This window comes from Dromaius novaehollandiae, chromosome 3, assembly GCF_036370855.1.
Source record: "Dromaius novaehollandiae isolate bDroNov1 chromosome 3, bDroNov1.hap1, whole genome shotgun sequence".
Taxonomy (NCBI): Eukaryota; Metazoa; Chordata; class Aves; order Casuariiformes; family Dromaiidae; genus Dromaius; species Dromaius novaehollandiae.
The window spans coordinates 8964341-8978326 of NC_088100.1; the positions used below are offsets into that span (position 1 = coordinate 8964341).

Here is a 13986-nt window from a genome sequence, read left to right on the forward strand (position 1 = left end):
ACCCAGGCAAAAAGAATTGATAAAGTGGAGATGCGATTATGATCCTTATTGTTCAGCTACAACTTGGTGAAGTAGGAAACCATGGAGTCAAAAAAAGCACAATTAGACTTGCCTCAAAGCCAAAGGCTTCCTAGGAACTAGAAAACTAAACTGAGCCAGGACCTGTTCTATGGCTCTGAGGCCAAATGATATGACCTGGCCACGTTCACTTATTATATCTTATCCTCCAAAATAGGGTGGCTATATTCAAATAGCCGATTGGGAATGGCTCCTGGCCCTTGCTAATCCCCAAACCATGCCTGAGAACTGTTTATGACAGTGCTAGCTGGTCGAGGCCAAACTCTAGGCAGAGCCTGTGCTAACAATTTAATGGTATAGATGGTCACGTTCCAGCACTTGGGCGCCTGCCCTGGCACTGCTTAAGCTACTAGCACAGACTTAGCCAAACACAGTTGTATTCTGAGCAGAGCTGGCTGGAAAACAGACACAAGAAAGAAATAAGCGTATCTGACCAAAACTAAGATTAAATTCTGTGTGCATTTTCATGATCCCCTTCCTTATTCCTTTTTCTTTTTCTTTTTCAAAATTTTATTTTCCAATCAGCCTTATTTCCACAGAAGTATTGTATTGGTTGAAACAATGGAAGGTCAGAACTGCTGTGGTGAGTGCCAGTTGTATTTCATTTTTTTCCCATGAATCAATGACAGTTGCCAGCAAGGTATGGTGCTTCCAGTAAAGTCAGATAAGCTTTGGGAAATGTCAGAAGAATTGAAATCAAGTGTCTGATGGAACATGGGGGAGAAGGACAAAGAAGTCAGGAGAGAAGCAGAAAGACAAAAAGTAAAATGAATGAGAGACTGGTCCACGAGCTTTGCAGCATTGCTTAATTTCTGTGTTTCATCTCAAAGAGCTGGATGCAGAACTGCACACAGCTCAACAACTGCTGCAACTGCTGTATCTCACTCAGCTTTGGAAATGCCTTCTCTGTTCCCTACCAAAAGAATGACCCAATGTCATTAGTGCAGAGCGAATCTGCCTCCTTGCCAATGCCTCCTGAGGCAACTTAAGGAAGCTTTGCAGACCTCTTGCTGGTGACAAGGTTACTTCCATGACCACCTCCGAATGGCAGAAGCCATCTCTCTGTTTTCTAAGGAAAGCTTTTAAAGGAGTCTAGACTAGCTTTTGTCCAAAACTCCTCTACACAGCCATTTGCAGGCTTCCACGGCCAGGGAGTAAAGAAAGAATCAGCCTGGTGTAGCTGGAAGAGGCTCTTGGAGGCCACTGGGCACAGCGCCTGCTGAAAGCGGGGCTAACACTACACTAGGTTGTTCAGGGCCTTGGCCACTCGAGTTTGGGATGCTATTGAAGACAAAGATAATTAATTTAAAATAATTAAATTTATTTAAAGATAATTGAATTTGTAGGAATCTTGCTGTACGCTTCTACTTTTGGTTATTTTGAAAGGGTCTCCCTGACTACACTCAGTTCATTTCACAGAAGAGCACGCTCCAGTTTTTCGAGCACTCACACTTAGCTTAGCTGATTTGTCCCTTTAGCAGTGAGGAAACCACTGGCAATTTATAGGAAAACTCAGGAATTATCTACATAACAAAAAGATAGAAATGAAGACAAATTTTCTTTGGCATTGTCTGTAAAATCCAGAACTTAGATGAATTCTAAAGTATCTTGAAAGAACATTTTTCCCCTACAGCGAAATGTTATTGCAAAGCACTTCATATTTCTAAGTAGCCTGAGAAAACAAGGTGAACAGCAGCTTTGTATGTGGCAAAGCGTGTGTCACCCATGTCTTCAGAAACTGTACTCGCACGTTTGTCTTCCTTAATTAAAGTGGCTACATTTTTGAGAGAATTATGAATGCGTATGACCTTAAAAGCTTTCAGTTTTACACATGAGGGACTTTGGTCACACAAAACCTACCAAAAGAATTATCACAAACAGTGGAAAAAAATTTAAGAGATGGAGTTTAAAACTTCATGAGCAAGAATGGGATTAAGTACACTCAATTTTTCCTGTATCATCTAGCTTGAAGAGCCTTGCAAAGATAACTGCTAGACCTTTAAAGGCAGGCGTGATAATGATAATTAAAGGAAGCTTAGAAACAGAATAACAGCATCCAATCTATGTGGGGTATAGCTATTGCTCAGCTTTTGAGGAAAAGGAAGATAAATTATTCAGTCTTACTCCATCCCAGCATGAGGTAGGAATTCTAAAGGAAACAAGCTGTTCAAAAGCAAAACTGTGATGATTATGCCAAGACAGGAGCTACGCTCAGAAGATGTAAAATAAATCCAAAGTTTTAGTATTTATCAGCTGATGAGGATTCTGGGTATTGTTTTAAAGCAAACTCACAATACCTTGTAAAGTATATTTACGTGATAGTCCAATTCTAGTTTAATGTCAGGATTGTATCAAAGAACGATTTTGGTTGGAAAGGACCTCTGCAGACCACTTGGTCCAACCCTGCTCAAAACAGAGCTGCCTCGGATGGCAGATCTGGGTGCTCACAGTCGTGTCCAGCCGAGTTTGGAGTGTTTCCAAAGATGGAGATCCTACAGCTGCTCTGGGCCCTTGCTCCAGTTTTGGATCCCTAGATAATTTTTTTTCCGTATATCTAATCAGATTTTCCCTTGTTGCAACTTGTCTGCATTGCCTCTTCTTTCACAGGGCACTTCGGAGAGCAGACTGGCTCTCTCTTCTCCATACTGCCCTACTAGGTAGTCGTAGGCAGGAATCAATCCCGCCCCAAGCCTTCTCTTCTCCAGGCTCAGCAGACCTAGCTCCCAGCCTCTCCTCACACATCCTGTCTTCCAGGCCCCGAATCATCTTGGTGGACCTCTGCTGCACTCGCTCCAGTTACTCAGGGTCTTTCTTGCACTGAGGAGACCAAAACTGGACAAGGTACTTGAGGTGCAGACACACATAGAGCGGAGTGATCACTTCCCTTGAACTGCTGGCTACTCTCTTGTTAATACATCTGGTGGGCCTTCACTGCCACAGGGACACACTGCTAACTTATCTTCAACTTGCTGTCTGCCAGGACCTCCAGGTCCTTTTCTGCAAAGCTGCTTTCTATCCATTTGCTGCCCAGCCTGTACTGCTGCATGGGATTATTTCATCCCAGGTGCAGGAGTTTGCATTTGCCTTCACTGAAGTTAATGGGGCTCCTACCAGACCATTTTTCCAGCCCATCTAGGTCCCTTTGAACAGTAGCCCTACTGTCTAGCATCCTGACTGCTCCCCTCAATTTGGTTGTTGTTTGTGCAGTCCTCCCATTCGCCAGGTCATTAATAAAGATATTAAATGGTACTAGCCCTAGTATTGACCACTGCTGCCAGCTGGACTTGGAACTGTTGCCCACTACTCTCCCTGAGCCAGTTTTCCACCCATCTTGTCGTCGACCCATTAAGTACATATCCCTCCAATTTACTTAAAAGGGTACTATGGGACTGTGTCAAAAGCCTTGCTAAAGTTAAACTAAATAAAAGCCCCAGAGGTCCCCCTTGCCCACCAAGCCAGTCGTCTCATCACAGAAGGCAATCAGGTTGGTCAGGTGCGATCTGCCTGTGGCTGCTGCCAGACACCTTCTGCTCCTTTGTGTGCCTGGACATACCTTTTAGCAAGATTTGCTCTACAAGCTTCTTAGACATTACGGTTAGGCTGACCAGCTCTTACTTTCCTGGATTCTTCTTGCCTTTCTGGAAGATGGGCATGACACGTGACTTTTTCTTGTCATGATGACCCTCCCCTGATCACCATGGCCTTTCAAGGATAATAGAGAGTGGCTTTAAAAAGACATCAGCTGTCTCCCTCTGTATCCTTGGATACATCCCGTTTGGTCCTATGGACTTGCGTATATGCTGTTTGCTTTAATGGTCTGTAAGTCACTCTTCCTCTGTCGTGGGTAATGCTTCACTCTCCCAGACTGTGCCATTAGGCAAAGGGATGTGGAAGACCCTGAGAGCAGATCTTGCCAGTAAGACCAAGACAAAGAAGGCACTGAATATTTCAGCTTCTTCTACATGCCTCCAGGGCAGCCTGTCCCTGCTTCCATACATCTCCTTTCTGCATTTAAGCTCAGTTAGGATTTCCCTGTTCAGCCTAGATGGCCTCAAGCCAGGCCCGCTCGACTTCCCGTACGCCAGCTGAGCGACTCCTGTGCCTTGAGGACGTTGTCATGGCTGAGTTACGGGACCCATGTGCCCCTTGGGGGGGCACCGCTGGGTCTTGTTTTACAGTGCCGCTCCCCATGCAAAGATTGGCACTTCTTGCAAAGGATTTGCAGGGGAACACATGGTCAAATTATGCCCAGCGTTGCTCTTTGATAGTGTTCCCCTTGCTAGCAGACAAATGCATCTCGGAGCATTACTTCAGTGGTTTGGAATGCACATACTTTGTATAACACATTGAGTTCTTCTGGGATGAAAGGATAACTTTAATTACATATAATATTATCATATAAACAGTATATAGTCTTAAACATTCAAATTATACAGCCAAAAAAGCTTCTCTTACTTGACATGTTTGTGCAACAACTTAGCAGCAGTAAATGTTATTCACATACTTCTCTGTGCTTTGTTTCAGGATTACCATAAAAGACCTGGGATCATAAACACTAAGAAATAACCCTATGATATGAAGAATTTATTACTAGTTATTATTCATTATTTATACAGTGGGTGCATCTCACTCTGCACACAAACACCACTTTACAGACAGCCTATATTTCTCAGCAGAACTTCTACAAGCTTTGTTTTCCAAAGTGAATCGGTTTGGAGACGCTAAATTGTAGTGGGGAACAACCACATATATTTCAGTTTGGCAGCAGCAGAGAACAACTGAAACAAAAGAGGCAGGCGGACTTGTGGGAGAACTGAGAACAGACACTTCCTCCAAACCAAAGGAAAATGTGCATTTTATCTGCTGAAAAGTGCCTGTCCTGTCCAAGAACAAGGTGTTTCAGCTATTAACCCAACACTTGGATGTTTAGCAATGCTTCAGATTTCAAGAGCAGAGAAAACTCAACAAAGTAACTTGGGTACCAGCAAGTTTCTCCCTATTCTGGATTCCACTTTGAAAACAAGTGGCTGATCATAAATCCACATCAGAGCTGCTTCTAGGGAGTGAAACTGGTGTCGGGAACAAGAGTGAGGAATTCCTTTCATTGCCTCCCTTACAATAAGCCTGTGTTTCGCCACACTCCCAAGACAGTGAGTCACCATGTTTCCATTTGTGCAGAAGATATTTGCACCTTCTGTGAGCTGTTCACGTGGGACCGAGAACTGCCGATGTGATACGACTCCTGGCCTCGCCGCCGTGGCATCGACAGAACGATCCTCTGCTGAAACAGCACAGGCAGCCCCCATTTCATGCCATCAAGTCACAAGATCCTGGTGTTGTTCTTCAAGATCTGGGCACTTTTTCAAGAGGACTGTCGGGATGGTAGACAGGCAGGTGGTGCTACTTTAATGCCAATGGGGAGCGTCATCTCTGACAGAGCCAAGCCTCCTGGTATGCCTACAGCACGTCTGCCCATGGCCAGCATCTGCAGGTGCAATGTAGCAGGACCAGGAGCCGGGGAGCAGGGTTTAATATTCTGTTTATCACTCTCTGGGCCAAATTAATTTTTATGTCTGCCAGCTTCATCGACTATTGCAGTATCAAGCAGGTACTCGAGTTCCCTAGATATAACAAGGAGAAGAGAAGCTTGGCACACTTCTCTGTCTCTCTTTCTTTTTTTCATTTGGTTCATTTGTTTTGCAACAATTTTTAAGCCGAAGACTGCAAATCAATCAGCAATTTCAGGAAACCAATGCCATCAAGAAAATATTACCTGTTCAGCAAACAGTTTATTTTCTTTCTGATATGCATTAAACTTGTGTTTTAAAAAATGACCAGTGTTTTGCTGTTACTTCTAACAGAAATTATAGTATGCAGACATCCCACCCAACTGCTTCTGCAGCCTGGCACAAACTCTGGTTGCATCAGACTCCTTTGTACCCAACGTGTACCTTAATCCACTCGTCCCTTCCTTCAGTGATTTCTCTGACGTTACCAACTCCGTGCAATGCCAAAACCAGAACTTACTTTGCTGCGAAAGGATCAGCTTGTTTGAAAATTATTCCTACGTGGCAAAGGAGGCATTGACAACAAATATTTTAGGAAACTGCGAAGTCATTAGTCGTAAAGTTATTCTTTGTAGATATGTGTATGGTTACAAATTTTCTTATGAAATACACATCCCTCATGAGTGGCAGGCATGTATTCTGTTGCATTTTAATGGATAACCTACAACCAATACATACAAAAACACAGTAATGATGAGAGGAAAAGGGAAAATAAAAAGAACTCTGAATCATTTCAAGAAATCGAGCACTTAACTCCTGGCCAACACAAATTTTGCTTAGGTTATTGGATATTACTGATACTTATCCCTTTTGGAAGTCAAGACACTCTTTGATCAAAGTGGCAAAGCCTAGAAATAGTCCTTTTTCTTCATCCAAAGCTGTCACGTTTGTGACCTTGTAAGCACTTGGCTATGTCAATTAGTGCTTCAAACATGCTGCCTTTCATCTTCAAATGGAGCTGGGACTAGAAACTGGCCAGACCTCTTAGCTCTTTCAACACATGACAAACACATTGCAAGTCAAAAAAATCCAAGCAATTTTTTATGACTTGGCAGCTTAGTTAGGATGCCAGGACTTTCAGACCCATTCTAGTCCAACCAATTCTCCATGAAAGTTGACAAACTAAAAACCCATTTTGTAAGTTTTGATTTCTATGCTATCAAGCATATGTAAAAATATATGAGAAGAAGTATTAATACAAGATGATAAGAGGTGATACATCATCAGCACAACTTAATCCTTCCCTAGGGCTATAGGTCATTAAAAACAGTCTTCTACAGAGGAGCTTGAAAATTGCCCAAGACATCTCTCCAGTTTGTCCAAACTGGAAAATTGGTTCCTCTACTCAAGGCCTTCAACACATGAGCCGGTTATCTCCATTTGCTGTCTTGTCCCTGAGTGATACAATTACCTATCCACCGTGAAGAGCCTCTCAAACATATCTGAGGGTAGCAAGGGAATGGTGGTATACTATGATGGCATTTCATTTTTGTGGTGCACTGTGCTGCTTTTACCCCTGGCAGGGCTACCATGATGGCACACAGATACTGCAAACATTGCAAGCTTTGGGTGTCCTTCCTTGTGCGCGGACCCCATACAGTCTGGATGCCGCAATCCAGGTACATGTTGTGTCACCCCACAAGGTAAATTGTGCAAAGCTTTATGAACTTTCAGATCTAGGGAGGCAGGAGAAGGTGATCTGGGGCCAGGGAGAACCTGCCCTTATCTTCTGTTACAAACCACTGGATATTATGTGCTCCGGGACATTGCTCTATTTCCTATACGACTGATTTAATATTCTGCCATAATCAGAGCTTCACGTACAAGAGAAGTCTCCACACAGCTGGGAAAGGCCTTGCATCTCATAGGCTACGAAAATTGGACACGGCTCTATTTCAAACGGTTATCCACAGGTAAAAACATTTTCCTGGAACAATCAGTTGCACTTTTTGACATCCAGCCTCTGAAGTCTGACTTATAATCACAGTAATTTGCCAAAAGAAATTGGGAGGATCTGTAACAGGGCTTCTGCCGTGATTGCACTTGGTCTGCACTATTGCACGGTGTCCAGATCAAAGAATTGACCGGCAACCATCTGAAACAGTGACCAAAATATGTCAACCATCAATACAAGCCCTCGGGAGACTGGTGGAGTAGCTTTGCACAGAGGAGCTGGAACAGCAAATCCTATATACTTCATCACTGCATGTTTTGACTGTTTTCGAGCAACCGTGTATTCAATATTTATAATCTCTTTCTTTACGCAAGCCTCTTATGTTTTATAATAAAAAGAGTACATAAATTTCAGTTACCGTTGCAGCGCAAATTGTTGCATGTAATTAATCATGTACAACATACAGCGTAACTTGAAGAAACAATTTGTGTTTATTTTTCCTCTGCTTAATCAATATTTTAAATATTTGTGGAAGCTGTACAGCAGCTTAGCAAATCCTCACCTCAGAAGGGAAAGGAAGAGAGCAGCCAACGCCAATTCTGCAACGCGCAGCAAATTGTCAGCATAGGACAGGCTGCTGTGGAGGCAACTAAACTGGTTTGGACCTTAAAGGAAATAAAGCACACAACATTTTACTTCCGTGCAGTCCAATTTTATCTCTTTGCACACCTCAGCCATAGTGACCTGTTCTTCCTTGAAAATAAGAATTTTTTCCCTCCCACACAATTTTTTTTTAATGAGACTTGGAGCGATGCATGGAGACGACGACAGTGGGGGCTGGTTTTCTCTTGCAGTCCTTCCCTGGCTTTCCAGAAAGGCAAACAGATGCTTCCCCATCTTCATCTTCTCTCCCACATCCTCACTGTGGCTAACCACAGTGGGATCAACACTATGGCAGCAACCACACTCCAGTCTGAAACGTTACGGGAGTGCTGCGAGTATAGGAGGAGGCCAGGATCACATCTCAGTTATGCTATTTAAAGACTGGAGACTATATAGTTATCCCTGAGCTCGGCTGGAGAAAATCCTATCAAAACCGAAGGCTGACTTTTTTATAAGATTTGTCATAGGTTTAACCTTGGGAATAACAAATCATTAAGTGTGTGGGGGCTTAAGAATCAATTTATGTTCCAAGCAAAGGGTTTTTAAAATTAAGGCTAAAAAAAAAAAATAGATCTTGCCTGGTGTTGCACAGATTCTGTTGATGTATCAATCTTTTCAGGCTTTTAAAAATAATATAGAGATGATAAAAGTAAATGTTCTATAACCAAAAAATCTCTTGGTAATAAAATTTCAAATTACAGCCCATGACAACACTTCTAAATTGAAGCTGTGATACAGGAGCTTTGATGGAGAAAATTGTACAAGTTACTCGCAAAGTAATTCGGAAAAGCAACAAAGAATGAAGGTGCTGCTGCGATGAACAGAAAACATAGCTGGAATGTTGTGCCGCATCCTTAAATGAATTTTAGAGTGTTTTGTTGCCAATATCTTTAGCGGTGCTGCAGTCTTATATGGATTTCTTTGATAGCTTCCTTCTACCAACAGATAATCTCATTGCAGAAAAAAACAAAAATCCACCACATACACACAAAACCAAAGCGGAGCTCAATCATCATATGTGGTTGGACCCCGAGACAAACTGAACCGATACGCAGCAGTTTAATGGCAGGAATTGCTCTCCCCATCTCTCCTGTTGACTACCATGGGCATTCAGGTGCTTCAGGAAGCATCTACAGAGAAGGACTCCAGCCCTTTCCTTCAAACTGAGCCAGCTGAGGGAACTGCTCTATGGCCAAAAAAGTTTGGATAGAGGACCAAGGAAGAAAAGCCAACTTGAGTAAAAGACCTGGGGTCTCTGCTCACAGCAGCATGGCATGGGTGGTGGAAAACCCAATAATCACTAGCTCCTGCTGCCTCAGTTTCCCTGTTGGTATCCTGGGAGTACAACATTAAACTATTTTTTATTGGTTGCTGAAGTTTAAATAATATTTCTCGTGTGCTCTGACAGCCTCAGGTGAGATGGATTACAGCAGCGCAAAATATCATAGGTTATTTTGTTTAGTAAAAAATATGGCAAAGGAAAACACAGCTTTTTTTTGTTTAAATAACCCAGACCAAACATCTTTAAGTACTTAAATGTGTCAGATCCACTAAGTGTGATTTGTACAAAAGCATCTGCAGTAAGAAGGTTACAGGTATGCTTTGAGAATAAATTTCAAAGATCTGCAAAGTATAATTAGTTCTAGAGTTCTCCTTCACATTAATAATTAGTAATAAAATCCTTCTAAAGCCCTCACAGAAAGGTGTAAAAATCTCCTCCAAAAACATAAAAGCACAGACCAAACCCAGACCCCTCATAGGTGGCATTATATATGTTAAGCTTCCCTCTGATGGGTGTTTCACCTCTCTCCAACCATTAGATCCACTAGATCATCATTTTTTCTCTCCTTTCCTATGCTTTTTCTGTTCATACTATGTATTACAGCTTAGGGTATATAGTCTTGTATAATCTTGTTTGGTAAAGACCAAATGGTTCAGCCAGAGCAGATAGTCCAGTGGTCCTAAAATCTATTTATCTATAAATTCCTTGACCAATTCCATCACCAAAACAGCAAGTTTCACAGTCCCATTACACATCATAGAGAATTTTTTTCTCCATTTTGCATTTGTCATGCTAGCAGTCAGTTATTCAAGAGCTGAAGGATAGGAATATGGTCAATGACAGTCAATACAGATAGCCAGAAGACTTGATTTCAGTCTTTGACAAAACTGCAACTTTGCTTGATAATATGTAATGGTGGACGACAGCAGGTATTTTTAAAAACCATTGGCTTAGCACTGCACAATGCTTTGGATTAAGAACTTTGCTCGTTACAACAGTGGTGTTCAACAGAGTAAGAACTAGTCAACCGACACTTTTTTCTAAAAATAGCTGCTAATGGGAAGACATGCGACAAGAACTGATACTACACAAATGTTGTACAACTTTTCAGCCAAGATTTGGAAGTAAATATTAAAAACACTGCAACATTTGTGGATAATAGAAATATTAAAAGGAGCATTAAGTTAGGAGAATCAAGCTTTTGTGCAAAACGATGAGTTTTCATACAATGAACAGCAAAGTTACACATCTAGGAAAAGGGAAAAAGGTCATCCCTAAGACACAGGTGACTGTATCCAGGAAAGCAATTACTCTGGAAGCAACATAAGGATCCGAGTGAGAAACGCCATATGTACTTCTAGCACTTTGGCAAAAACTTTGAAGCAATTCTTAGCTGAATAGAAAAGGGAATAGAGGAAGCAAGCGGTTTTATCTCTACATATGTGAATGGTGAGGCTGACGCTAAATGACTGCAAGTGGTTTTGGCGTCTTTTAGAAAGGAAGATGAAGAAATGGAGAATGCAAAAGATACAGAATTACTGGGAGGCCACTAAAACTGGTGTGCAGCAGGGAACCACAAGAACCAAGGACCAGAAGTCTGAAGCCAGACTAAATGATTTAGAAAAAAATGATAACACATTTGTAACTGGGAGGATAATTAATCAGTGGGAACACACAATCAAGGGAAATGGATGGTGGGCCTCCATGTTTGGAGATCTTCAAATCTGTTCAAGTAGATATGCTAAAGTCAAAACTGATAACTGCATGAAGCTGAGACATCTGCACAGACAAGAACTTTGGTTACATGATCTAATGGGGGCCCTTACTATCCTCAGCTTGCAGGAACATCACTGACTCCACCCTTAACCTCGGACTATTGAACAAGGAGAATGGGGATCTCAAACATCTTTCTCCAAAACACCAGGATTACTTTATTTTTACACCATGTCACCGCTTATTTGGGGTATCCCCTTGTCACTTAGATTAATGACATCTGCCCTAATGTTGGGGAAAGTTCGGGTTGTAGAAGAGGGACTAATGAATCAAATCCTGTTCCCAACCACAAAACAGTACTAAGAAATTCAGCTTAAGATGACACTTGACCCCCACACGCTGATACTCCACAAGTATGCTCACAAAAAGGCTGTAGAAGGTAGACCGTCACCTCTCCACAGCTTAAGGCAACTTAGCATATTCCTGTTTTTAAAATAAACCAAGTAATTGCATCTTCTTCTGACTTGAGATTTCCCCATTATATGGATTTAATTTTTTATGGTTAACCATTAGCTGGATTCTACACGGGCAAGTCACCGGCTGGGGAAATTGCTAACCATCTGAACTAAACCACAAATGTAAATCTGCTGTGTGCGAGGCAGAGACACAGAGTCAGGCAGGGTGAACATGAGTATGTATGAGCACCTGATGTTTTTCTCTGACACCGTTCCACATCATTAATTGGAAGCTTGCTAGGCACCATGCCTTTACATCTCTGTTCATCCTATCTCACTTCTCTTTAAAGTTTTTTCTTCTTTATACATGCAATTTGGAATATTTAGAGCTGTTCAGCTGAATCTCAGCAGAAAAGGCACCGGCAAAGACTGTACGCATTTTTGCACATGAACTTTATGGGAGATTACACAGCTGATTAACAGTTCTCTGAGTAAAAAGTGTCCCATGCTACCCCTATCCTTGCCTATTTATTGCTTTTGATCTATCCATGCCAAAACATTGTTACTAATGAAAGCCATCAGAAAATTGCCTAATAAGGTAATTTAGAAAACAATTCACATTGAACATATGATCAAAAGGCATTTATCTTGCTGTTCCTGCCTCCTTTCCCCAATAAACACATGGTTTAATGGCACTGCTCTGCTTCCAAAGGGTTTTGAACATCTGGGAGAAGGGCTGATCAACTCCAGACAACAGTTGGTCCCTAAGGAGTAAACTCAGGAACAAAGGTCATGACAAATGAAACGATTGCATCGGCTCCAAATTTGCCTCAATCTTCTCCAGACAAAGCATGATTGAAATGCATCTCTCTGTGGCGAACATGTGGAGAACGCTAAATATGTTTTGATCAGGATCTGACTGGCTCCTTTCAAATGAAAATAATTTGAAAGCACCATGAAAAATGTTTAAAACCAATCACACTGTAAACTTCAGCCTAATGCTTCTTTCTGCAGCACTGACCTTGTTTTGCTACAGTGTGAACAAAAAAAAATCAATATAATAATCGTACTGCAGTAAAATTTCAGCTTGCTCTTGGCTTACTTTAAATAACTTTATTGTCTCCATTCCCCCTGTCTGCGTCTGCTGTATTTGGCGCTTGCAGTTATTAAAATGAAACCAAGTTGAAAGAAAATGTTAAACATCTTAAAAAGAAAACCAGCAGTGCTTCTGGCTCACTTTGCTGACGCGCTGGTCACCTTTACTGTTTGCCAGCGTTTGCTGTTCCCCAGCTGTCCTACCCCCCCGCAACTTTCTGCTGGAATAACAACTTGTACTTTGAAGACTTAAAAAGAAATACCCCCCCTCCCATTATACCATAGGATAAAAAAAACAGTGGTTTACTAGGGATATTGGCTCTTTGCAGCTTATGATTTTCTTCCTCCTTAGTACGTGTTTCTGTACCAGCAAGACAGCCTGGTTTTAACAGCCCCGCTGTTACATTCGAAATTGCGCTAAGAGCGATGCTAAGAGCAACCTGATAGGAAAGTGCCAACTAAAGACAAGAAAAGCTGCCATTCAGCCCAAATGACGCCCTCTGCTCATTTTCTACTCCCTCTGGGTGAAGACCGCAGCCACCTGTGGTGGACCTGTTGTGCACTTGCTCAGCGGGCGAGAAGACCATCCCCAAGAGCAGAAGGACACCACGTGCTTCAGGCTGTCCACCGACAGCCCGAACGCAGGCAGTGCTAGTGAGAGAGAAGTGTTTGCTCTGCTCAGCCTTGGGCCGCTCAGGTACATGGGAAACCTCAGTTGCGGAGGAAGAACTAGCTACTTGGACGTGTGCACAACACCGGAAAGAGCAAAAAAAAGATGACTGCCCACGGACATTTACTCTTCATACACTGTGAACATGGCTTTCACACAGGGACAGACGTCATTACTGCAAAAAAAGAGGTAAATTCTTACTTTGGTAGTGGCCGCCGCAGATGAGTTGGCCACCAGGCTTGTGATGGCCTCGCTGCTGCCAGTGGTGCACGGCGCGGTGGCCGGGGTGGGCAGCCGGGAGGGGACGATGGGCAGAGGCAGCAGCCCGGGCCGGGCGCTGCTGGTGCTGCTCGCGGCACTGCTGCAGCTGCCGCTGCTGACGTGATTGCCGTTGGCGCTCCATTCCCGGCGGTCCCAGCCGGCGCGATAGTCTCTTTCAAAGCGGCTATGGTGCCGTGACATCTCGCTGGAGGGTGGCTGTCGAGAGCTTGCCTACAAGATTGAAAGCAGAGAGATGAATGTTGCAAATGTTAGCAATGAGGTCCCGATGCAACGCTCTTGCTCCATAA

At 42.7% G+C, this 13986-nt stretch overlaps 1 protein-coding gene across 6 annotated transcripts in view; it reads right to left on the bottom strand.

Moving 5' to 3' along the window:
• The window catches only part of KLHL29 (kelch like family member 29), a 374292-nt gene that overhangs the window by 217907 nt on the left and 142399 nt on the right, over positions 1-13986 (bottom strand). For all 6 annotated transcript variants that reach the window (XM_064508357.1, XM_064508356.1, XM_064508354.1 and 3 more), the window contains one exon: positions 13619-13909. In XM_064508357.1, the coding sequence (XP_064364427.1) occupies positions 13619-13879 (261 nt within the window). In that variant the 5' untranslated portion in view covers positions 13880-13909. The remainder of the gene's footprint in view (positions 1-13618; positions 13910-13986) is intronic.